At 37.0% G+C, this 26,971-nt stretch overlaps 1 protein-coding gene across 7 annotated transcripts in view; it reads left to right on the forward strand.

Moving 5' to 3' along the window:
* The window catches only part of SNAP91 (synaptosome associated protein 91), a 144,851-nt gene that overhangs the window by 109,129 nt on the left and 8,751 nt on the right, over nucleotides 1-26,971 (forward strand). For 6 of the 7 annotated variants that reach the window (XM_032409343.1, XM_032409349.1, XM_032409347.1 and 3 more), the window contains 5 exons: nucleotides 626-709; nucleotides 8,846-8,980; nucleotides 10,633-10,782; nucleotides 14,708-14,738; nucleotides 15,650-15,761. In XM_032409343.1, the coding sequence (XP_032265234.1) occupies nucleotides 626-709; nucleotides 8,846-8,980; nucleotides 10,633-10,782; nucleotides 14,708-14,738; nucleotides 15,650-15,761 (512 nt within the window). The remainder of the gene's footprint in view (nucleotides 1-625; nucleotides 710-8,845; nucleotides 8,981-10,632; nucleotides 10,783-14,707; nucleotides 14,739-15,649; nucleotides 15,762-26,971) is intronic. The other variant, XM_032409348.1, reaches the window with a different exon arrangement.

Genomic DNA, 26,971 nt, shown 5'->3' on the forward strand with positions numbered 1-26,971 from the left:
AGGGAAACATACAGGTTTGAAGTGATTTCTTCATGAACGTCCACAAATGTGTATGCCCCGGGCTCAAATGCCATTCTTAGCAAGTTAAACCACACTGAGTACCTTACCTACTGTACGTGGAAGCATCATGGTATGTGCCATGAGGGGTACAATGGTGTCACAGTCTCTGACATTCAGAGCTCAAAACTTGTGGCAAATAAACACTGAACTCTGATAAATGGGTTCAAGTGGAGCTGCTGCTGCTGCTTGAATTAAGTCTGTTAATTTTTTTTCTACGTTTAATAGAGTTCTAAATGGGAAAATTCCATTGTATTGCCTTCGGGCAAAATTTTTTAAACCTTGGTCCTATTTTAAGAGATGTCAGGATTTAGTCCAAAACTTTTATTCTTTAAAAAAGAATTCTCTTACAAAGGGGTGTTAATCTGAAATATTCTAGAACTCTTTTTTGAGAGAATAAACTGGTCAGAGCATAATTCAGCTCACTCAATCATTTCAGTTATCCACAGGTGACAAGCTCACCGCACAGTGTCATGTCTATGCATTTCTTGGCAAAACACTTAATTTACTTACTGTACTTACTGTTTACATTCTTTTACTTTTTTGCTGCATAATGGATAATGGGTAGATGCATTTGGAAGTAGTGCTTCTGAACCCCAACCTGCACCTCAGGCTGCTTCTAGTTCATCAGCATCGGCAGACCTACTAGCTGGTAATTAATTAAATTAAAATAAAATGGTATTTTGTGGAAGTTAAGTTTGACTGTATCTTTATAAGTAACAGATATGTAAATTTCATGGTGCATGTTTTCTTTCCCTTTTGAGACATAAAATTGAAAAACAAGACACTGTCTGATAGAAGGTTATTTCCTAGGATTTTATTGAATGAGTATTAAAATCATAGTCGTATACAAGTCACCCCTGTGGTTCCTTGGATGTTCCTAAATGCCTTACTTTCAGTTAGCCATTTCTTTTTGTTTACTAAAAAAGTAATATGCTTATGTAGCGAATTTTATCTTGTATTGCCTGTGCCCATTTTTTAAGGAATTTCTGTGGAAAGATACCATTATGTTTGACAATTGATTCTGTAACATGAATCACTCTAGGAGAAACTGTCAGATTTCTACCGGGGTTGAAGCTGCTGCTACCTGTGCCACTTTTTTAACTAGTTGGGTTTTGTTTTGTTTTGTTTTTGTTTTGTTTTGTTTTTAATCTGAAAACCTCTAGAGAGAGATCCCAGTTCAACAAGGACATAGTGTGGAGTAGTCTGGTCCAAGATGCCTAGGATTATTGCTTATTGCCAGGATGGGATAGATAACATAAAAGGGAACATTTCAAAGACTCAAACATAGTAAAAGTCAACTATCAGACTTCCCTGGAGGCTGGGCGAAGAGTGCTTAATGATAGCTGCATGAGAAATTACTGTTTTTACAGGCAAAGCGTTTGCCATTTGCAAGACCGTTTCAGGCTCAGGTTATCAGTCAGACTCACAAGACACTGCTGGCTTACCTCACCCTGACTTTACTGAGAAGGGGACGCAACAGGAAATGCGGCGGTGGCCTCACAGAGGCCTCAGATACTCAGATGCAGCTTCCAGTGCCCCTCCCCAGTCACCACAAGGGATGCATTTTGGTCATGAGGTTGGCAGGGGACTGATGAGGGTGTGGGTCATGTCGGCACAAGGAAGTTGCCATGTTCGGAGTCTCTCAGTTTAAATTTCCTGCTTTTCATGTTACCCTTGAAAGAGTTAGCGGCCGGGTCTTATTTTTTCATGTAATGAACGGTCCTGGCCAGCTACGGCAGGCACAGAACATCCATTCCTGGATTAGTAATGTGTGATGACCTCACGAAAGGACCCTTGTCACCTTTCAGTAGTGTAGGAAGTTTGGTATGAGGTCCAGTCTTCTCTCAAGAGGCCGGCAAGGGTAAGCACAGCCCAGCCGCTACCCTCCCCTTTCATCGGTCACTCAGACTGGCTATTTGGCCATCTTTTTTTTTTTTTTTTTTTTTGAAGATTTTATTTATTTATTTGACACAGAGAGAGAGCACAAGCAGAGGGGAGCGGCAGGCAGAGGGAGAGTGAGAAGCAGGCAGAGGGAGGGGGAGAAGCAGGCTCCCCACTGAGCAGGGAGCCCAACGCGAGGCTCCATCCCAGGACCCTGGAATCATAACCTGAGCCGAAGGCAGACGCTTAACCGTCGGAGCCACCCAGGCGCCACTTGGCCATCTTTCTTAGGGGCAACAGTGGTTCATCTGTGTCTGTCCTCTCCTCTCCAGACTACCCTGGCTAAATATGACACTCCTGGTTGCTGAATCCACTTCATACCAGTGACTGCCAGCTGGTATTTTCCTGAATGGTGAAGAACCAGGGTTCCACTGTAATGTCGCTGTGGACTTTGGAAGCTGCAAATATGACAAGAGGCAGGGCACTTAACAGAAAACACAGTTGGTTATTTGGGGAAAAAATACTAGCTTACCTGGCTTTTCTCCTGGCCTGGGTATTCTTCATCGCGGCTTCAAATTGGTCACAGAAACCTTCAAGCTCTTACAAAACCAATAACCTTAATTCTGGTTTTCAAGATTCAGCAATAGGTTTTTAACAAGCAACAGAAATAGCATAGTTTTAAATGGCTATTTGAGGGAAATGACCTTGTCAATTTCAATGAGATTACTGATTATAAGCCTTTGGCTTTGCAGTTATAATTAAGGTTGAGATGGCATAGGAAATCAAATGTTCTGGCATTTTGCAGAGTTCTAAGAAGTCTCTCTTTCTCTCTTCGTTACACAGACCCCAAAGAGGGGTTGTAAGCCTATCAGACAGCAGCCTGACAGGAGCCTGGTCCACCATGTTGAGCACTTCCAGGGCTGCAAGCCTCCCTGTGCTTCCAGTGCTGAAACTTGAGATCTTGTGTTTCCAAGAAAGCCAAAAACACTGGAAGTAGGTGCAGAGAGGCTGGTCAAAGACTATGGGAAAAGACAATGTTCCCTTCCAATTCAAAGTCAGAAGTCAGTGGCAGAGCCAAGAGATTTGCTCCTGGGGGTGAGATAGGGTCTAAAACACACCTGGAACAAATAGGAAGAATTTTGTCGCCTACTGCCAAGTGCAACATCGGGGACCTGAGCCTCAGCTGCACAGCTCTGAGGTCCAAAAAGGGGAAGTACACAAAAAGTATAGGTTAGAACACTTCACCAAAATCAAGCTTAAAATTGCTCAATTGTGTTGTCCATCCTGAAATCTTAGTAAAATGGGAGAGAAAAGGAAAAAATCAGTGATGAAAGTGACAGTGTCATTTACATAGGTTTTACTGACTGTACACTTCTCATTTTTTCCACCACATCATCTTGTGACTTTTTTAGTGATGGGAAAGTATTTTGTGCACCTTTTCTTCTTTCTCTGTTTTTTTTTTTATTTAAATCAATTAATTTTAATGTAAGTAGGAGTGAATGGGTTCTAATGTCTAGCTTGCTTTACAAACAATGTTTATAATTTAATTTGTACATATCTGAGTCTGATTTACATGGCACGAGGCCAACTATTCTTTTACCTTATATCCTGATATAAGAGATTTTAAATTCTAATTTCTCTAGGTCTTAATTATTTGGGCTAGTTTTTCATACTTCTCTCTGTTCTGCTTATAGAAGAACATTTCTCATCCTTGTTTAGGTAACAAAACAGCAAGAATCCATATTCTCATTGAAGAATATCATGGAATATTAATATAATCTTATACTATGAGCTAGAAGCAACTTTCCTAGCCAAAAAACCCTGCTAATGTACACAGTATAAAGTCCCAGTCACATTTATGTATTTAATCTAGCTGACAGTGGCTATTTCAGAGTTTTCAGATTGCCCAGACATTTCTGTTGAATGAATATCAATGGTAGAACAAATATTTGGGGCACTGTGCTATGGTAATTTGCAATGAAGCTTAACGTGTGTTATACTTTTGTGTGTATCTATGGGGAGAGAACAGTTAAGTCCACAACCTGTTGAAATGAAGAGGAAGTTGTTTGTTTTTTTAAAGATAAATGAGCCCAATCATAGATAAAAAGGAAGTCCACAAATAGCAGGTTCAAAGTAGGAATTTGAACTGAAAAAGAGAGAGAGAGAGAGTTATATTCTGTGAGTCTCTAAAGTCTTCTGTTATTGGCTTCTGGTAATGAGAGTATTTTGTGGGAGAATAAAAAGGAAAAATAATACACATACACAGTAATGGAAGGCATAGACTCTCTACAAGTAACGTTGGTTGCTGAACAGGGGCTCTTGCTCCTCAAATTTTTTTTGAGGGAATAAATTTACATATATGTAACAAGGGAAATGCGATAAAATGATTTTTAGAGGTTTTTCAACTGAAAATTAAGAATCATCTCAAAATTGGGGAAGAAAGCTTTGTCAAAATTGGTATATAATTTAAAACTAGAAAACAAAGACTAAATGGATAGTCTTTTAAATGGGGCATATATCTCATAAAAACTGGTTATTCTTCTTTATTCAAATTTACTTCTAGAACTGTCAAATAATACCAATCCCAGAATTGAACTGTGTATGAAATATCATCTTAGTCATTTTCTACCCCTTGAGTAAAAATTTCATGTTCTGTTTGGTGTACCCAAAGTGGTGAAACTAGAGAATATTCTAGAAAAGACATCTGTTTTGGCCAATGAGAACAGGCTCAAAGAATAATTCTCTCCAAATCATTGAGATTATTGGTAGGATACAGATATTCTCCATATCTCAAGTGAAGTCTGACTAGAAACTTGAAAGTTTAAGTTTGTGTCAAATAAGAGGAAATATTATTTCATACAGTGAAGAATAAAGCTCTCAAACTCCTCTTCAGATACACCAGCTAAAAACTTAGACGTTTGAAATATATAGATTACTGGATGACAGATGTAAAAATGGATTATTAAGGGAGATTAGATGTATTATGCCTAACTTCTGAGGTTGACATCAAACAGGAAAACCATGTTCTTCAATAATAGACACGATCCTGGGGTGACTGCACCATAGATTTGTACTAGTATAGGAATGTGCCACATCCTATCTTTAATTCCAAAGGCAGGGAATAATATGGGCCCTTTGTAGTTTTGCATTCTCTGTTAACCAAATGACACAGATGACTTTTTAGCAGAGCCACAGAGGTCTTTGAACTGGTTTAAAATATAAAAATGTTCAGTGTGGAGTTAATAACTAATAATATCCACTGAATGGGAAGATCCACAGAGAACCAATGCTTTCATACTCTGGGGTGGAGGGAGCAGTTTGAAACGTGTCGGACAAAAGGGTATTAGTTCTAGAAATATTGACTGTCTCAGATTGATCTTAGTAAATGGAATGTGTTAACAGCTGATTATATTACAGAGTAATTGAGATGACATCATCTTTTACATAATGGAACGAATCTGAGTGTGAAGGTGGTATGTGTGGGAGTGTGTTTATCTACCAGTGGTTTTAAAATTTCACTCTCCTGACCCAAGTGATATGTTATATCAACTGTGACTGTCAGTTTTGATATGTCTGTTAATAGAACTTCCTTAAGTGTGTTGGCTGTTCCCTTTAGGAAGGTAGATTCATAAGACTACCTGTGACAAAAGGCAGTGTATCTGTAGATGGTTGAGCACTTGAAGAGAGATGGCGATTTAGTTATAGTGTAAGACAGTCCAAATATGCCTGTAGGATATCTGGAAGCCTACTGATTTTTACCTTCAATTCCGTAGAACATCTTCCTTAGTATAAATTAGAACCATATAGAAAGAAAGAGTAGTGGTTTGGGTTTTCGTATTACTTACCTCTATTCCAGGCCTCTAAAACTTTTCACTTAACAGGAGGAGTTTCCTTATTAATGTCTATAATTTTCCTATTTAACCTTTCATTCAGAGTATAGCAATAGGTTTTTTTTCTTTAAGACAATCAGTTGGTTATTTTGTATCACTTATAGCTTTTTAATTAGTCTAGATTTGTGAGGGAGGCACCTACTTCATAAGAACTGAGTATAATGGGAAAAAGTCATCTTTCTAGATCTCTGTCAAGTTTATAAACCTGCAGGAAGAGTACAACTCTGGAGTCATTCCTGGCTATGGAAAAGACGCCATGTAGTATTGTGGTGAAAAACCCAAGCTCTGGAAGATTGCTGTGTGGAATCCTGGCTCTCGTTTGCCATCATTTGACCTTGGACAGATTATTTAACTTCTCTGGCCTCAGCGTTTTCATCTGTAAAACTTCACAGAGTTGTGAGGATTAAATGAGCTAATATATGGTTTGGTTTGAACAATATAAACCTGCTGTTTTTGTGGGACCAAAATAGTCAAATATTAGCAATCCATATGGTTCATAAGGTTCAACCTAAAAAAAAAAAATGCTTAGAATTGTGCCCCTGGTGGTACGTGGTGAGCCTCATGCCAGTGTTGGCTTTACCTTCACTTTCTTAGAGAAGTCACTAATTTTTTTTCATTATTCACCTATGGACATGATCTACTTATCTTATGAAACTCAGTAGTACTAAGCAGATGAGCCTTGTGTAAATGTCTGTTTTTCTCTTTCTATCACTAAATCCTGGGTGGATATGTCACCTTCCCTTTGCATCCCTTTTTCCAGTCATGGAAAGATAGGATTGAATCAGATGATCGGAAGGCTTTTTCCAACACTAATATGCTGTGATTCTAGAATAAATTGTCTCTTCTTGGTCAAGTTTTAAGAAACTGAGAGTCAAGAACAGTTGTTTCCACATTCACCTATAACAAAGAGAACTACACCATAGAAAAATTGCCTAAATTAACCACAGCCATATTCCAACTTGAGGTGTGGGATGTTTCCCAAAAGTCAGCTTTAACACAGCCATCAATCTCCCTAAAACCAAGCAATCCCGTCCACAAAAATACTTACTTCTAGCCCATTTTTGCTTCATAATATTAGTTCTTAAAGATCTGGAGAATGTCTTTTTTTCAGTTAGGAAAGTTACATAATGCCTATGTCACTAAAATACTAAAATTACTTCAGGGTAGCCACTGTGAACTTTAAAGACCATCCTCTTTTAGGTAACAGTTTTCCAAATTGCATTTTTTTCATACATATACAAGAAAAGCCTAAACTTGTATCATTATCAGTGTCTGGGAGCAGCATGACTTGAACGTTATTGCCTGCTTTAGAAAACAATAGCCGGAGAATTTCAGTGGAAGTCATTTTCAGACTTATAAATGAGTTCTATAGAATGAAAGTTTAAGGATTTTTTTTTTTTAAGCTTTCTTTATGTTTTTGCAAGCAGTTTGTGAACAAGAAGATGTGGCTAGATTAGAAAGGAATATTTATACCCAAACTGAATATAGAAAAGACTTCTGGAAGTAACAAATTCTTTGGTAACAGAACATCTTCCACTGTCTTACTGAGAAACTGCTGCCTTCACTGGTTGTGTGTTTTATACAGAAACAGTACAGAGTGAGCTTTGCTTCTGCTTCTATCTGTCGTTTGAGAGAAATTATTTGCTTCCAGCCTTCAAAAGGTAAATAATTTGAAGGCTGGTTACTTTACAATGGAATTTGATTTCTCCCCACCTTTTATATTCAGAAGTATCTTTATTCAGTAAATATTAATTCAGTGTTTTAGGCATTATGCTGAATATTAGTGAAAAACAGGAGAAGACAGTTCCTGACACCAAAAAGCCATCCCTGAAGCAGAGGCTGGGGATGGAAATAAGGACATGTGATGGGAATGGGATGGAGCTGTGTATCAGATGCAGAGGACACAAGAGCAGAGCATGTAACTCACACATATTTGCAGTGGGAGGGGCGGGCATAGCTGTGCCTAATAGCAGTGGGTGACAGTTTCAGTCCAAGAGGCCCTCCTGGAGTGGGCATCTGACTCCCCGTGATGGTGTTAGGGATGCAACCTAGTTTGCAGGCAGGGGAACAGAGACAGAAGAACTTGATTGCTGTACAAAGGAATCTGCATTACATGAATCTGAAAGTTATGGAGAGCCAGTGAAGGACATTAGAGAAGTAACTTTGCCAACGTTTTCTACTCAGAAAGATCACTCTAGCTGCACGGCAGAGACTAGATTGGAGGAAGTCCAGACTAGGTGCAGGAAGCCCCTCTGGGTGGCTGTTTATAAATCCTGAGAACTGATCTGGGGGAGCCCACATTTAGCAGGAGCAGCAATGGGACTAGAACATGTATGAAAGTTATTAAGGAGGATTTGGTGGCAAAGTGCATGCATATTTTTCTGATTTGTATTTTATTATTATACTGAGCCAATGTGTACAACTAAGCATTTTCTAGCTACCCAGTATTGTGCTTTGAAGAAACAAAATTTTGATATAATGAAATTATCTCAATTTTAACCCTAGTGAGACTTTTTTAGCTTTAGGTAGCTAGGTCCATTGTAATAATAGACTTGGTTGCCACAGGTTCTCTTAACAAGAGTATATATTCTTAAGTGCTATCTTGTTTCTAACGAACTTCGATCTCATTAATACATGACAAAACTGGCCGTTCCCGGAGGGGAGGTGGGGGGGAGGTGAAATAGGTGATGGGGATTAAAGAGTAATTTATCATGATGAGCACTGAGTCACGTATCGAGTTGTTGATTCACTGTACTGTACACCTGAAACACTAGTGTAACACTGAATGTTGTACTTGATTTTAAAAACTAAATGAAAATCTTTTAAAAATACATGACAGATACCAAGGCACATGAAAAACTTTTAAAAAACTAACTTCCCAGTTTTACTGACTTCTCATCTATCTACATGCACTCAATCCCTCCTCAGTCTCCTATAATTCGTCCTGTTTTCCTGGCCTTTACCTACCTTTAGTTGTTTCTGCTTATATTTTTCTGGAACTGTGTTTTTCCCAGGATTTGGGGGTTCTTTTATGGCCCCGTCTCCATCACCAGTGACTCCAGCTCAGAATAACCTGCTACAGCCCAACTTTGAGGCAGCTTTTGGAACAACACCTTCAACTTCTAGCAGCAGCTCCTTTGATCCGTCAGGTGAGGCAGTGATTTTTCAAATGTTCTTTTCATTTTTTCTGATTGTGCAATAGCCCACCTAAGGTTAGTATGATATCAGGAATCTTACAAGCAGATACTGAGTGGTGACCTGGTTTTAAAACTTTAATAAGTCTCTTATTCTGCATTTTAAGTAAATATTTTCAGTACATTTTGGAAGATTTAAGGATAACCTGTAATCCTTTTCTGTGTTTCTGTTTTAATTTTTAGCAGAAATCTAACACCACACACACCATCTGTTTGCATGAGCTTCCATGCACGTGGTTTAGAGGTGGTTAAGGGAAAACAAACACTTTACACAGTATCTGGATGTGTGGACACTCCCACTGCTATTGCTTACACCCTCTGAAGCTTGCATGGCCCTCGGTTTTATGAAGTTGGGACACAAGTAGTATTCTTTGCCTGCCTTTAATCTTTCATCCTGCTGTCATTTTGTTTGTATTCTCTTCCATTCTACTCTTCCCATGCTGGGTCCTTACTACAAATTTTCAATTGGTGAGTTTTTGGCAATTAAATGTGTTTCAGAAAACACCCTAAATATATCCCCTGCCTGACAATTTGGTTGCTTCTATTGCCAGTGCTGTCTTTTTCCAACTTAGAATTATTGTACAGTAGTGTTGATGATAAATGTTCGCAGTTTTTTAATGAAAATTAACGACAAAAATTTTGACATGGATAAGATATTAACATCAATTTATGCAAATCCTCTGAGTCTGTATTTTGAATGGTCTTTCTGTATTCTAGGAACTAAGCAAGTTGGTAATTGGTTATATAGTGATCAGGAGCCATCAATAACAGCATGATTCCCAGTAGTTAAAATAGTTTTCCCTTTAAACATTCCTTTAAAGTTAGAACCAAAATTGACTGCTTATAATGAGGGGGGGGTCAAAATTTTTACTTCTAAAATATGGTCAACTGTTTTTCAGATACTTACTACTACATCCTGCCCAGTAGATCAGGTTTTATTCCAACACTGACTTCATAGGAAACCAGGAGATCCAGCCTTCTTTTCTCATTTAAGAATTGTTTTAAAGATAAGCATTGTAGAGAAAAAAAGATAAGCATTGTAGGATTTGAGAGTAAATTATTTAGGCTTTGCTGTAAATTACTACCATTTTCAATAAAAAGCATTTCAGCGATTGTTTTTGATAAGCGTATCAGTGGCTACCACTTACTGACTGCCTGCATAGAGCAGGCATTGTAATAAAGACATATATATTATCTAATTTAATCTTCACAGCAAAACCATGTGGTAGTAGTACCCTCCCCATTTACAGATAGAAAACTAAAGCTCAGGTGGTAACTTTCTCAAAGTCACACAGCTAGTGAGGCATGCAACTAAATTTGAGCCTAATTCCAACCTCAAAATCTGTGCTCTTTCCTGTACATTACACAGATTTTTTTTCCATCTTTGTTTATGTGTACTAGTATTTCTGTACTTTATGAGTAGACATATGTAGAAATGTTCTTCTTGGTGTTATAGTCATAAAAAGTATGGATTACATGCCCTCTTTTGTAAGATTGTATATTCACTTGTTTTATCGTTTTTCAGAAGATAATTTCCCTTTAATTTTGCATATGGCCTTTTTTTTTCCCCCCCTAAGCATTCTGAACCTGGTCTATTTGATTTCCAGTGTTTGATGGTCTAGGTGATCTACTGATGCCAACCATGGCACCAGCCGGGCAGCCTGCACCCATTTCAATGGTACCCCCCAGTCCAGCTATGGCAGCAAGCAAAGCCCTTGGGAGTGACCTTGACTCATCTCTTGCCAGCTTAGTAGGCAGTGAGTAATACAGTTTTTGTTTTGATTTGTTTTTTACTGCATCATATGCAAATTTTTTTCTCTATCTCTTTATATGTATTTTTTTCTGGATTCACTTGTGGGTGAGTATATCAAGGAGTGGACAGAAATTCTTAGTGCTTTACCCAGTACAGTTCCTTGGAAGATGAACAGTGTGCCATTGTCTCACAAGCTGTCCCCGTGCCATTTTTAATCTAAATTACTACAGGTATAATTAGCATATGAAAGTGTGAAACCAAGTGCATTATGTATAGTAAGTACTTAATTTTTCATTTCACTTGGAAATAAGAACATAGAGTAACTTAAATATTGACAATTGAGCATCCATGTGAATTTTTTTTTAAAAGATTTTATTTATTTATTTGACAGAGAGAGACAGAGAGGGAACACAAGCGGGGGGAGTGGGAGAGGGAGAAGCAGGCTTCCTGCTGAGCAGGGAGCCTGATGCGGGGCTTGATCCCAGGAAGGCAGATGCTTAACCGACTGAGCCACCCAGGTGCCCCCATCCATGTGAATTTAAATTACTCACTGAACAAATATTTATTGAGTACCAAGCACTCTTCCAGGTTCTAAAGATAAATCAGCAAACAGAATAGGTATAAATTTCTGTTCTTAGGGTACTCAGCAAGGGGAGAGACAAACAAACATTTTCAAATAAATTCTATAGTATGTTAGGTCATATAAGCACTATGGAGAAGAAACAGACCAGGCAAGGAGGAATTGGAAATGCTGCAGAATGGGAGTTAGAGTAGGTCTCACTGAGAAGGTACAGTTTGAGCAAAGATTTGGAGATAAAAGGATGAGCCACATGGATATCTGAAGGAGGATATTTGCAGGCAAAGGAGACAGCCAGTGCAAAGGCATTGGGGCAGAAAACTGCCTGGTATGTTCAAGGAACAACAAGGAGACCAGAGGCTGGAGATGGACAAGTGAAGGAGAGAGTCCTAGGAGATGAGGGCAGCTGGTATAAAGATTGACCTTTTCTTTTAACTCTGAATTTGATTCTTCATTAAGGTGAATGGGTTCACCACTGCAGATACCTTTCACTTTTCTCAAGGCTTTAGAGGGTCCTTGATACAGACTTTTTTTCCTATGAATTATCCAATGGACATACTTTTGCTTCCCATTCATTGTTCCTGGTCTGGGCATCCATGAAAATGCTTTGATGACACCCATGGAGAGGTTATTTGAGTATTTGTTCCTACTCTAAAATTTCATCTCACTGAAGGATAGTTGCCAGTGGTAACTGCTTTTGCTGGCACTCTAATGTGTCATCCAGATTCTCCTTTAGAAATAAAGGATTTATACCTCTTAACTGCTGAGAGTGCATTTTTTATTGCAAATGGTAGCAAGAGAGAATATTTTTGAGTAATTAAATTGCTATGTGTCCTGATTATAGTAATGATTACATGAATTCATGTATTTGTCAAAATTTATAGAAATGTAACAACTCACCTCCCCCCAAGAAAACACTGATTTTCACTATAGGTAAACATTTTTTTAATTAAAGTATCTTCTGGGGCACCTGGGTGGCTCAGTCAGTTAAGTGTCTGACTGTTGATTTCAGTTCAGGTCATGATCTCAGGGTTGTGGGATCAAGCCTCGCGTCACTTAGGATTCTCTGTCTCCCTTTCTCTCCCCTCCCCTCCCCTCCCTCTTGTGCTCTCTCTCTCTCTAAGATGATAATAATAATAATAATAATAATAATAAAATAATTAAAATATCTTCCAAAACTGAAAAAAATTATCTACATACTCCCTACCAATATTCTAGTTTGCTTTTTTACAGAAATTGACAAGCTGAACCTAAAATTCATATGGAAATACAAGGAAGTCAGAAGAGCCAAACACTCTAAATAAAAAAGCATAACCTTGGAAGACTCACACTTAATGATTTTAAAACTTACTACAAAGCTATAGTCATTAAGTGGTACTGCTGCATAGGATAGACATATACCCCAGTGGAATAGAATGACAGTCTAGAAATAAACTTATACATCTGTGCTCAATTGATTATCAACAAAGGTGCCACGACAGTTCAATGGGAAAAGAGTTGTCTTTTCGACAAATGGTGCTGGGTCAGCTGGACATCCACATGCAAAAGGATAGAGTTAGATATCTTGCCTACTCTAAAATAATTAATTCACAGTGGATGAGAACTAAATGTAGGAGCCAAAACTATAAAACTCTAAGAAGAAGATGTATTAGTAAATAAATCTTCATGACCTTGGATTGGGTAATGTTCTTGCTATGACACCAAAAGCACAAGCAACAATAGATAAAAATAGATAAATAGAACTACGTTAAAATTTAAAACTTCTGTGCTACAAATGACACTATCCAGAAAGTGAAAAATAACCCACAGAATGGGAGAAGGTATTTGTAGAACATATATCTGATAAGGAATTTATACCCAGAATGAAGAACTCTTACAACTCAATAATGAAAAGACAAATAACCTAATTTTAAAATGGTCAAATGATTTAGATAGACATTTCTCCAAAGAATATAGACATGTGGCCAATATGCACATGAAAAGAGGCTCTACACCAGTCATCTGGGAAATGCATATCAAAACTGCATGAGTATCACTTCTCACCCATGAGGATGGCTATAATTAGAAAAGACAATAACTAGTGTTGATGAGAATGTGGAGAAATTGAAACTCTCTAACATGGCTGGTGAAAATGTAACTGTGGAAAGCAATTTGGCAGTTTCTCCAAATGTGAAACAGACTTACCAGTAGGCAGAGAGTGCATCACATGAGTAGCCTAGAAAGCTCTTCCACCACACCTCTGCTCAACTTTGCTCAAATCTCACCTTCTCCATGAGGCCTTCCCTGAGCACCCCGTTTAATGCTGCCTGCCCCTCACCCTCACCCTACCTGACCAGATCCCTCGTACCCTGCCCTTCCTTTGCTTTTTCCCATGGGCTTTCCTATCACCTTTTAGGGGCCTATGTAATTTATTATTTTATTGTTTTATCATCTATCTCACCCTATTAGAAAGCAAATTTCTCCAGGGTTGGGATCTTCATTTTCTTCACTAATATATCCCAAGTGCTTAGAACAGTGCCTGGCATCTGTAGAGGCTCAATAAATATTTGCTGAAGTAATACATGAACTGAGATTAGAGTAGAATGAATAAGCCAGTTCCGGGGTCCCCAAGACCACCTTCACTCAGAGATTCGCTAGGACTCACAGGACTCAGCACATGGCTGTACTCACAGCTAAGATTTATTATAGCAGCATAGTAAGGACACACAGCTGGATCATCAGGGAAAAAGACACAGCAGAGCTTGGATGAATCCACATACCGACTTCCTTATGCTCTCCCCTTCCCATGAGGGGAAAAGCATAAGAAAATGCGGCAACACGCGTGATGTTCCTGCCCGTGGAAGCCCTGTAGAGATTCCATACCCAGGGGTTCTGTTGGATGCTGATCATGTAGGTCCTCTGTGCCCTAACATGTCCCAAAGTCTCAGTCTCACAGAAGGAAAGCACGTGTTCAGCATGAACCACACTGTACAAACAGTTTAGACACAGTAAGCCACCCTTATCGTTAGGAAAAGCATTCTCTCGGGATAGAGAACAGTTTACTAAGCTAGGTTCCCAGATGCCAGGCACATAGGCCTTTCTAAGAGGATAGTCTCGAGCCTGCTATGTTTACTCTTTTCTAGACACCAGTTGACATTAAATTGTGATCCTTAAGTATAACGTGAAGTAAAAGAAAATGTTAGATTTCTGAACATGTTTCCTAACATAGTTTCCCCTTTGTAAAATTGAATACAGTCATTCTTAGGCAAAATATGGACTTTTTCTAGACCTCTGACTCTTTGATCTTTTAAATGTCATGTCATTTAAGCTGAGTATAGAGGTTTAAATTCTGTTTTCTTTTATCCTTTTATAGATCTTGGAATTTCTGGTACCACATCCAAAAAGTAAGTGTTTTTGAAGTTATCTGGTTTTCTTGTGACAATGTATTTATATTTATTTGAGACTATTAAACTCATTGGAGCAATAACTCACTCTCAGGCTAGGTAATTTCAAAATTCGTTTTTATTACATTCTGGATTTTTGTTTTTGTTGTTATTCTACTAGAACTTCCAAACTGTTGACTCTGCAATGAAAAAGGACAATCTATTTCAGTCTCCAAGATTACCACTAAGTTAGGCTAGAAATACTTGGGAATTATGGTTTGAGTGCTTTAATAGCTTTAAATTCTAGAAGCTTTAAATTCAAGAATCATTACACTATTCCTAGCTAATATTGGTTTTAAAAAGTCTCTCATGAAGGATCAATTTTAAGGAAGATAGTAAGAATAATAAACAATGTGCCTTTTCTTTAGATGCACTTTTCAACATTTCTAAAATTGGGATGCATTTTACAATAGATGTATCTTACAATTCACTATAAGGCAGGTTATAGTCATGATGTAGTTGTGTGAAACCTTCTGATGAGCCCTCTCAGATCTAGAAGTGCCATCATGTATGAAACAAAATATAGGTATTTGACAGAATACAGGTAAACAGTTTTTATAATATACTTATTTGGAATTTTTTATAACCAGTGAGGAATGCAGTTGAATTTTGTGACACATTCTTCTATTGGAAGTGATAGGAAATTCCTGTTACCACTGAGATCCAAACTCTAAATGATTTTTTTTTATCAAATGCTTTTATGCTTTCTTAGGTATAATATGATAAGACTCCTTTATAATTTTTAACCTTTCTCTCAATAACTCAAACAGACTGCTTCTAACCCCAAGTTAAAGTATCTAATGAGCCACACACACTCTTTTCTGATTAGTGTCTTTTAATACTTTTGTGTGTTTTTGCCTGCTTGATTTTAGGGGAGATCTTCAGTGGAATGCGGGAGAGAAAAAGTTGACTGGTGGAGCCAACTGGCAGCCAAAAGTAGCCCCTGCCACCTGGTCAGCAGGCGTCCCACCAAGTGCACCTTTGGTACGTAGCCACAGGAGGCCAGGGCGATGCCGACAGTTTGCCACTTTCCTAGTGTATAGAACCGAGTGCACTTTGTGTAATTTTGCTACTGATATTTTATTTTTTCACCCACATGGAAGGAACCTAAGCCAGAAGCAATATTTACCAAAATGCAACTTGCAATGACTTTCTATTTAATAAAGATTGTGACCTATTTTTTATTTTCATTATTTCAAAATAGTATTTAAGCTTCTTTAGCTATCAGTTCTATATTTACACAATTATGGAAACAACTTTTCAAAAGTCTTGAACATCGTTGATCATTATATATATTTTTATCTCCTTTCTTGCCCAAGTTACCTGATTGTCTTAATAAGTAAGGAAAAATGGTTTTTTCTTACCAGAAAGATGGGGCAGTTTTCTATTGTGTAAGTGGACTTTCATTTTAAAACCCTATTAATTCTGCTCACCATTTTTTTAAATTGAAACTACCAACACCATCTTTTCTATAAAATTTAAATAGATTTCATTTTTGTGTATTAAATCTCGATTAATACCATTGTTCACTCTGGAAAGAGCATCTCACTGGAATTTATTATTTTGTGAGATTTGAAACCACAAAAAAGACATTTCCAGGGTAGGAAAATTTACTGTTTTCCTGTGTATGCCCCATTTTTAGCAAAAACAATACTAGTCACTGTTTCCCAAGCTTATTTGTAATTTCACCTTGGCTTGCTCCCTGCACCTAACTCACACTCTTCTCTAAGGCTTTCTTGATGCCCTCTCTCCTTGTTGCCTGAATTAATTCCTAACCTCACCCACCAACCCCAGCCAAACACATGGAAGTGAATTAATATAAATTAGAATATAAACACTTTAGATGCCATTAAAAGTAATCATGCTCCATAAATTAATTTAAATACTTGAATTTTAGAATTTAAAATGTTTTCTTTTAAATAACTTGATAAATAGTAATGTTTTATATATAAACAATTTTATTACAGCTTAATAAATAAAAATAAGTTTAAACCAATCGGAAAAAGACCTTTTAAACTAAAATTTACCACTAAACAATACTAATAGTATTAATCGAATTACAATTTATACCGTAGTTTCTATAAGAATTGAGTTCTCAAAACCTCTAGTCTCCTTACCCAACCCCATGGTTGTTAGTTAGAATGAGAGAAATTTAAGGACTAATATTCTCTGCCTTTGGTGAGCTCAGAGTCTGAAAGATCTTAATTTTAAGATGTAATTTCTAACAAATAACAATGAGAAAATTGCCTATTGTATCTAGGTATTTATCTCTTTAAATATTTCTTTGGATTATCTTAAAACAGTGTTTAAGAGGACCATACTTAGCTTTAAAATAAGGATTTCCATTTTAATTTTACAAAGGATACTTAGTAAAAAACTATATATCTCTTAAATTGACCTATGCCCAGGACGACCATATAATTTATTGTCCAAACCAGGACTCATTTTGAGGGTGAAAGGAGCATAATTATTACCCTGGACCTCAAGCGTTTACCTGTAGCTGGTGGCCCAGATAGATGCTGAGACCATAAGCAGATAGTTCTGTCTTAGGGGGCTGCACTCCGTTCTCAGAAACAGAAACATTTGAGAGTTACTATCTTGTTGGGGATAGAGGGAAAGAGATTCAATAAATGTAAATAGAATCCCTAAAGAAAGAAAGGGCTTCTTTAGAACTGATCTTATAAATCTCTGAATACCACATATTGACATCAAATCTCACAATTTATATTATCATTACCAAATTAAAGGAACTCATTTTCCTATTCTCTTCTATGCAAAATTAGAGAGGTGCCATGTGTTCTGAGAAGTTTATACTTTAGTGGTGTTGCCCTTATCAGCAGGATAAATCTTTTAATTGCTTTTTAACAGGTTGATTTCAGAACAGTCATGGTGATAGGTGCTAACAAAATCTAAGGTAGACTGGAGGAAAGGGTGGTGAGAATATGGGTACTTGGCAGATCAACTGTAGGCTTAAAACAAAAAGTGGTTGAGAGCCTGAAGTGAAGGTGGAAAGGAAGACAAAAAAGAAAATTTCAGGTAGAATCCACACTACTGGTGATCATTGTGAATGAAGCCAGAAGACAGTGGTTGTCCACGTTTCTTTATGGGGCAGTTCACTAAGCAATGAGGCCATTTAACCAGGAAGCAGACAAAGGAGAACTACTTTAAAAATAGTATTCAGGGACCCCTGGGTGGCTTAGTTCATTAAGGATACAACTCTTGATTTTGGCTCACATCATGATCTCAGGGTCATAAGATGGAGCCCCACATTGGCCTCTGCTCTGGGTGTGGAGCCTGCTTAAGATTCCCTCCTTCTCGCTCTGCCCCTCCTCTCTCTCTCTCTCTCTCTCTCTCTCTCCAAAAAAAAAAAAAAAAAAAATAGTATTAAGTTGGAGAGCTTACCTTGGTCAACACATTTCCTGAGATCAAGACTGTAACCATACAGGTTGGGAATTTATCAGATACTTAACAGCTGTTTTGCTTCTTCAGGACAACAAGGCCACTAATTATCTATTTGGCAGGCACAATCACCGAGAATGAGAGTAATATCCTCATTGTTTTTAAAACTCCAAAACTCCTTATTTTTATTTATGAAGCAGAAGACTTTAAGTTGTTTGTAATTAAACTCCAGAGAGGAACAGACATTATGCTTTAGCATAAAATATCCACAACAGCTGTGGAAAGAAACTAGAACAACAGAAATAATTTATCAGGAGGGCAGAGTTAACGTGTAGTTCTGTTTCTTTTGTTTATTTTCCTTGACATTTTAGGCAACAATATAAAGGTGGTCAAATGCAGAGTTATTTTATCTTTGTTAAGATAAAGTCTTAGATGCAGTCTATGTAAATTCACTGCCCTTTATCCCATTTACTGCAAAGCTCTTCTTTAACAAAGCTCAGGCTTTGCTTTTACTTCAGAAATTATTCTGGCTTAATTATGTAAGAAGGCCTCTGGCTTCTCCCTCCAGCCAGTTCTTTCATAAAACCTCTCTTCCACTTTCCTATTCCTTAAAATATGTTTGAGTCTCCTTTTCTAAGAATATTCAAGGAAAAGAAGAGAAATGACTGACATAAGACTTATGCCTCAGAAGCAGCAAAGCAGTGTTTCCATATTTCCTGGTAATCTGTAGACCTCTCCTTTCAAATAGGAGATGAAAGGGCAGATGTGAGGATGAGCATCCTCCTGCTGCCTTTTAAAGTTTGTCCTGATCGACAAGAGCTAAGGTTACTCTTCCCAGTTTCTTTCAAATTTCCTTCAGTTGCTGCTTGGAGGTGCAGCTATAGAATTTGTCAGAGCACAGAACTCAAGTTAGATCTAAAAATTGTTAACAGGACTTGAACACTTGAAATATGTCTGCTGGCAGGGCTCAGTCGTCATGGCCATCAAGGACCCTGTGTTTCCACGGCTACTTCTTCCTGTTTTCCAATGCACAACAGACCTCTTAAGTTTTCATCAGACAAACTGGGAAGATACTTGAAATTCAGAAATATATGCATTTGGCAAGAGACCACAGAATCCACAATTCTTTCCCTAAAAACAACATTTTCATATGCCTACAGAAGAAACATTCAGTTGAACATTGAAAAAGAAAACAAAAAAAAATTAGGATAAATAATAATTGCGGGGTAAATTATTAAGAGTTAATCTATTTGGGCAAAATAGCAAACTTAGACTATCTTTAAATTATTTGACCCATTTATTTGCTCAGGAATTTCTACAAGTTCATTTCATTTTGATAACTAATAAAAACCTTTTTTCTTTCATATCCTGAAGTTCTAATGATAACAATTCTGGTAAATAATACAGTTATCACTGTATGATACAATCCTGGTAAATGATAGGATTCTGGGTCTGGTGAATAGTCTACCACCTAACCTATTGAAATGATGAGTAAAGAGTGAATCTGAAAATATAAGACCTGTAGCATAGGGGAGGAAAAATAACTTGCCCTCTAACTTTCTGAATTCTTGGTTGAGACTCCTATAATGAAAGACAGGTTAGCAAAAGAAAAACAGTTTAACAACATGTATACCATATATATATACATATATATATGTATGTATGTATGTATGTATAGGGGAGCTACCCAGGGAAAATTGAGTAACTCCACAAGGTAGCCTAAGCCACTGACTTCAACACCATCTGCAGCTGAAGACAAAAGCAAGCAAGCTGTTCAGTGGCCAGGCTGGGGGAAATTACCAGGAAAAGCAGGGTAATCGAAAGGTAAGATTTGTTTTGTAGATTTCAGGCAGTGTCTTCTCCATTGATAAGATCCTCTTGTGATTTAGTCAACCTTCTCTTCCTGCTGCAGTGGGAGAGACCCTTCCAAACGGAAATTTCCAGAGATTTCCTTTGTAATGTAAACATCCCTTACAAAAGTTTAACTTCTACTCTGTTTTCAGAACTCCTCCTGCATCTGCTGTTTCTCAAAATAATATTATGCCAAAAAGGCGTACTTAGGGATGGCATATTCTGCTACCCTTCAATATGTTCTCTTTTTTTTATTTTTTGAGATAAAATTTACATAAACACTAAATTCGCCATCTTCACAATTTTAAAGTGTACAGTTTAGTGATTTTCAGTATATCTGCAATGTTGTAAAACCATCACTATTATCTAATTCCAGAGTATCTCCATCACCCCCAAAAGAAACACAGTTCCTTTTCAGTTTCCTCCTCTCCCTATCCCCTGGCACCAAATAATTTACTCTGTTCCTATAGATTTGTCTATTCTGGGTATTCAATATCAACAGACTCCTATAATATGGAGGGTTTTGTGCCTGGCTTCTTTCACTTAGCACAGCGTTTTCAAGGTTATCCATGTTGTAGCATGTATCAGTACTTCATTCCTTTTTATGGCTGAGTAATCCATGGTTTGGATATACCACATTCATCAACTGATGGGCATTTGTGTTGTTTCCACTTTTTGGCTATTATGAAGAATACTTCTATTATTTGTATAGAAGTTTGTATGTGAATATATGTCCTCAGTTGTCTTGGGCATATACCTAGGAATGGAATTGCTGGCTCATGAGTAACCCTCTGTTGAGCTTTTTGAGGAACTGCCAAACCTTCCCACAGCAGCCAATTCATTTTACATTCCCACCAGCAATATGTAAGGTATCATTTGTGGTTGTGATATGCATTTCCCTAATGACAAATGATGTTGAGCATTTTTTCATGTGCTTCTTGGCCATTAGTATTTTTTTTTTTTTTTTTTGAGAAATGTCTTCACATCCTTTGCCCATTTTATGTTTGGGTTGTCTTTTTATTGTTGAGTTCTAAGAGATCTTTATGTACTCTGGATACTAGATACTTATTAAATATATGATTTGCAAATATTTTCTCGTATTCTATGAGTTGTCTTTTTATTTTCTTGATAGTGTCATTTGATAAATTTGATAAACTTTGATAAACTCCAGCTTATCTATTTCTGTTTTTGTTGCTTGGTGCTCTTGGTGTCATATTTAAGAAACCATTGCCTAATCCAAGGTCTTGAAGATTTACACTTATGTTTCCTTCCAAGAGTTGTATAGTTTTATCTCTTACATTAGCTCTTTCACTATTTTAGACTCATTTTCATATGTGGTGTGACATAGGGGTCCAAATTCATTATTTTGCATGTGGAAATCCAGTTTTCCCAAAACCATTTATTTAAAAAACTGTTCTTCACTTATTGGTCTTGGCATCCTTGTCAAAAATCAATTGACCATAGGTGTATGAATTTATTTCCAGACTCTTTATTCTGTTGTACTGATTTATATGTCTGTCCTTATGCCAGACGTGTTTCGATGTAGCTTTGTAGTAAATTTTGAATCCAGGAAGTGTAAGTTCTCCAAATTTGTTCTTCTTTTTCAAGATTGTTTTGGCTATTCTGGATCTCTTGCATTTCCATATAAACTTTAGGCTCCAGTTGTCCATTTTTCCAAAAGAAGTTGAAATTTTAATAGGGATTGTACTAAATCTAAGCAATTAGGAAATATTGCCATCTTAATATTAAGTTTTCTAATCCTTGGACACAGGATGTCTATTTATCTAAGTTTTGGATGTCAGCAGTGCTTTAACAAATTGTTTAACAATATCTCAACAAGTCTTGTCCTTTTTTTTTTAAGTTTATTTTTTTTTTAGTAATCTCTATACTCAACATGAGGCTTGAACCCACAACTCTGACATCCCTCTTCCAACTAAGCCAGCCATGTGCCCCAAGTCTTGTATTTCTTTTCTTAATTTTATTTCTAAGTACTTTATTTTTAGTGCTACTGTAAATGAATTATAATTGTATTTTTTGATTGTTCATTGATAGCAAACACTACACTGAGTTTTGTATATTGATGTTATATCATGCAACTTTGCTGAACTTGTTTATTAGTTCTGATGGTTTCTTTTGTATATAAATTCCTAAGGATTTTCTATATATAAGGTGATGTCATCTACAAATAGAGATTGTTTAATTTCTTTTCTTCTTTCTGGATGCTGTTTCTTTCTTTCTTACCTGATTGCCACAACTAGAACTTCCATTACATCTTTGTCTTGTTCTTAAGGAGAAAGCTTTTAGTCATTCACCGTTAAGTACGATGATAACCATGCGTTCTTTGCAGATGCCTTTTTTCAGGCTGAAGAATTCCCTTATAATCTTAGTGTGTTGAGTGGTGTTTGTTTGTTTTGTCATGAAAGGGTGTTGGATTTTGTCAAATGCTTTTTCTGCATCTAGTAACATGATTATGTGGGGTTTTTTCTTTTATTCTGTTAATATGATGTATTACATTGATTGAGCAAACTTTACATTTCTGGGATAAATCTCACTTGGTCATGGTATATAATTCTTTTAATATGCTGCTGGATTTGGTATGCTAGTATTTTGTCAAGAATTTTTGCTTCAGGGTTCATAAAGGATATTGGTCTGTAGTCTTCTTCTAATGTCCTTGTCTGGCTTTGGTATCAGGGCAATACTGGCATCAGAGAATAATTAGAAAGTGTTCTCCCACTTTCTTTTTTTCTTTTTTGTATGCTTGAGGAGGATTGATATTAATTCTTCATTATACACTTAATAGGATTCACCAGTGAAGCCATCAGGTTCTGGGCTTTTCTGTGGTGGAAGTTTTTTATTGTTGACTATATTGCCTATGCTGTACTTTTTTTATAACTAGAAGTTTGTACCTCCTGACCCCCTTCATCTATTTTGCTCATCCCTGCCCACCTCCTCTCTGGCAACTACCAGTTATTCATATGTAAGAATCTGTGTTTTTGTTTGTTCATTTGGTTTGGTTTTTAGATTTCATATTTAAGTGAAATCATGTGGTATTTGTCTTTCTCTGATTTATTTCACTTAGCAGATACCTTTTAGGTCTATCCGTGTTGTCACAGATGGCAAGATCTTTCTTTTTTATGGATGTGTAATATTCCATTTCATATGTATTCCACATCTTCTTTATTTATCCATTCATCTCTTGGTGGATGCTTAGGTTGTTTCCATATCTTGGCTATTGTAAATAATACTGTAATAAACATAGGGGTACATGTATCTTTTTGAATTCGTGTTTTCATTTTCTTTGGGTAAATAGTAGTGGAATCACTGGATCATATGATATTTCTACGTTTAATTTTCTGAGGAACCTACATACTGTTTTCCACAGTGACTGCACCCATTTACATTCCCACCAACAGCACATGAGGGTTCCCCTTTCTCCACATCCTCGCCAACACTAGTTATCTCTTGTCTTTTTGATATTAGCCATTCTGACAGGTGTGAGGTGAGATCTCATTACGGTTTTAATTTGCCTTTTCCTGATGGTAAGTGGTGTCGAGCATCTTTTCGTGTGTCTGTTCACTGTCTATAGGTCTTCTTTGGAAAAATGTCTATTCAGGTCCTCTGCCCATTTTTTAATCAGATTGGTTTTTTGGTGTTGAGTTGTGTAAGTTCTTTGTATATTTTGAGTATTAATCCCTTATTGGATATGTTATTTGCAAATATCTTCTCTCACTCACTAGGTTGCTTTTTGTTTTGTTGATTTTGATTTTTTTTTTTTTTTTTTTGGTGTAGTCTCAAGTTTATTTTTACTTTTGTTTCTCTTGCCTGAGGAGACATATCCATAAATATGTTCCTAAGGCCAATATCCAAGAGATTGCTGCTTATGCTTTCTTTTAGGAGTTTTATGGTCTCAGGTCTCACATTTAGGTCTTTAATCCACTTGAGTTTATTTTTGTGAATGATATAGGACAGTGGTCCAGTTTCATTCTTTTGCATGTAGCTGTCCAGTTTTCACAACACCATTTATTGAAAACACTGTCTTTTCCCCATTGTATATTCTTGCCTCCTTTGTCACAGATTAATTTCTGGTTTATTTCTGGGCTCTCTGTTCCATTCCATTGATCTGTGTATCTCTGTATCTGTTTTTTGTGTCAGTGCCCTACTGTTTTGATTACTCTAGCTTTGTAGTGTATCTTGAAATCTGGAATTATGGTACCTCCAGTCTTGTTCTTATTTCTCAAGATTGCTTTGCCTATTTGATGTCTTTTGTAGTTCCATACAAATTTTAGTATTATTTGTTCTAGTTATGTGAAAAATACTATTAGTTTTTTATAAGAATTGCATTGAATCTGTAGATGGCTTTGAGTATTATGGACATTTTAATAATATTAACCCTTCCAATCCATGAGCAAGGTCTATCTTTCCATGTGTTTATATCATCTTCAATTTCTTTCATCAATGTCTTATTGTTTTCAGAGAATAGACCTTTCACTTCCTTGATTAAATTTATTCCAGGTATTTTCTTCTTTCTGGTGCAACTGTTTTCTTAATTTCTCTTTCTGCTACTTCATTATTAGTTTAGAGAAATGCAGCAGATCTCTGTATATTGAGTTTGTATGCTGTGACTTTACTGAATTCATTTATCAGTTCTAATGGTGTTTTTGTGGGGTCTTTAGGGTTTTCTGTATATAGTATCATATTTTCTGCAAATGCTAAACATTTTGCTTCTCTCTTACCAATCTGAACACCTTTTATTTCTTTTTCTTGTCTGGTTGCTGCAGCTAGGATGTTCAGTACTATGTTGAATAAAAGTGATGAGAGTGGACATCCTTGTCTTGCTCCTGGTCTTAGAGAAAAAGCCTTCAGTTTTTCACCAGTTGGTATGATGTTAGCTGTAGGTTTTTCATATATGGCCTTTACTGTATATATTATATATATGCATGTATGTATATATTCTATATATGTATGTATGTATGTATATTATGTATATTCCCTCTAAACTTAGTTGAGAGTTTTTATCATCAACAGATACTATATTTTATCAAATGCTTTTTCTACAGCTATTGAAATTATCATATGGTTTAGGGCTTTTTTGATTACTGATGGAAGTTTTTTGATTACTGATACAGTCTTTTTCTTTACATCTATTTAGATTTTTTATGACTTCTTCAATCAGTTTTTGTTGTTTGTCTCTACTCCCATATTTATTATTTCCTTCTTCTGCTTACCTTGGGTTTAGTTTCCTTTTTTCTAGTACCTCAATGTAGAAGTTTAGGTTATTGATTTGAGATCTTTCTCCTGCATATGGGCTATATGTTCTTATTTCTTCATATGCCTCAGAATATTTTTGTTGAAACCTAGACATTTTGAATATTATAATGTGGCAACTCTAGAGATCAGATTCTACTTCTTCTCCACAGGTTTGTTGTGGTTACTTTTTTGTAGTTGTTGTTCGTGTTTTTGTTGAGTGACCATTCTGAACTAATTCTGTAGTCTCTGTTCTTTACTATGTGTGACCATTAAGGTCTCTGCTCCTTTAGCTAAGTGGTCAGCTAATGATTAGATAACTACTCTTGAAATTCCTTGAACCAGAATATCTCCCAGTCTTTGTAGAGGGGCTTCGAGTTGTGTTGAGGCATGTCTTCAGAGTCAACCAGGCAGTTTGCCACTCTGCCTTAGCGATCACAATCACATACTGCTTGCTCAAAGCCTCAGGGTCAGCTAGAGGCCTTCTCCTGTCTTTCCTGAGCATGCACACAACCCTGGGCATGTGCATGAACTTCTGAATTCCCAGGAGTATGTCTGAGCTTTTTAAACTCTTAATCCCCCAAACATCTCCTTCTCCAGACTTTCCTCCAAGCTTTTTGTTTAGTCTGCTATTTGTCCTGTTATCCATTGCTTCAGACAGCAACAACTGAGACATTTGCCTGTAAACGTTTTCCACGGGTGGCTTCAGGTAACAACTTTAACACTAGGTGCTTTCCCAGTTTGGTAAGACAAAGGCAAGCCTTTTGAGCCAGTCTTTCCAGGGAGCCATCCAGATGAGACAAATTAAAGAATTCAATATATTCTGCTCCCTCTGGTACTATTACTAAGAATATAAGCTGTTATTTTCAAGACTACAGCTGAGCTGGAGAACAGTGGATGACACTAGGGTAAGTTAAGATGCCACAAAGCTCACTATTCTTGCCAAGATCCAGCTGATTTTCTTGAGTAAGTACTTTCTTGGTTGCTGCAAGCTTTGTTGGTTTCCAGAGTTCTAAAATAGTTGGTTCTAATAGCTTTTGACTGTTTTTCCACTGATTTTATGGATTAGGGAGAGTTTCAGAGTTCCTTACTTCACCATTTTTGCTGACATCACTATAGTATTTTCTTTTTTCATTAGGATTTTGCTTTTAATGGTTAAGTTTGAGGGATTGCAGTAGGGTTAGTTTTAAACATAAGGGAAATATTAGGGGACCTGTTGTATGACTGAAAACTGTCAAACCTGTACCTGAAATGGGATATTTGTGCTTTGTTATGTGTAGTCTTCTAAATGCTTCCTAAAACTTGGAATTAATTTTGGCTCTTGTGCAAATGTATAGCAGTCAAAAAGAGAGAAGTCTAACACAGAAAAGGAGAATCTAAAATTGGGGGAGGAGGCAAGGGGCGCCTGGGTGGCTCAGTTGGTTAAGTGTCCGACTCTTGATTTCAGCTCAGGTCATGATCTCAGGGTTGTGAGATCGAGCCCTGCGGTGCTGGGCATGGAGCCTGCTTAAGATTCTCTCTTTCCCTCTCCCTCTGCCCCTCCCCCACTCTTAAAACACAATAAAAATGGGGGCAGATAGAAACCAAGCATTGATATGTAAATGAAGACACATTCTTTAGATGTCTACCCCAGTACCTGTAGGAGGATATAATGATAGGAAAAGAGAAATTTGACTCATTTACAGTGAGGGTAGAGGAGA

Source organism: Phoca vitulina, unplaced genomic scaffold, assembly GCF_004348235.1.
Source record: "Phoca vitulina isolate PV1807 unplaced genomic scaffold, GSC_HSeal_1.0 scaffold11, whole genome shotgun sequence".
Taxonomy (NCBI): Eukaryota; Metazoa; Chordata; class Mammalia; order Carnivora; family Phocidae; genus Phoca; species Phoca vitulina.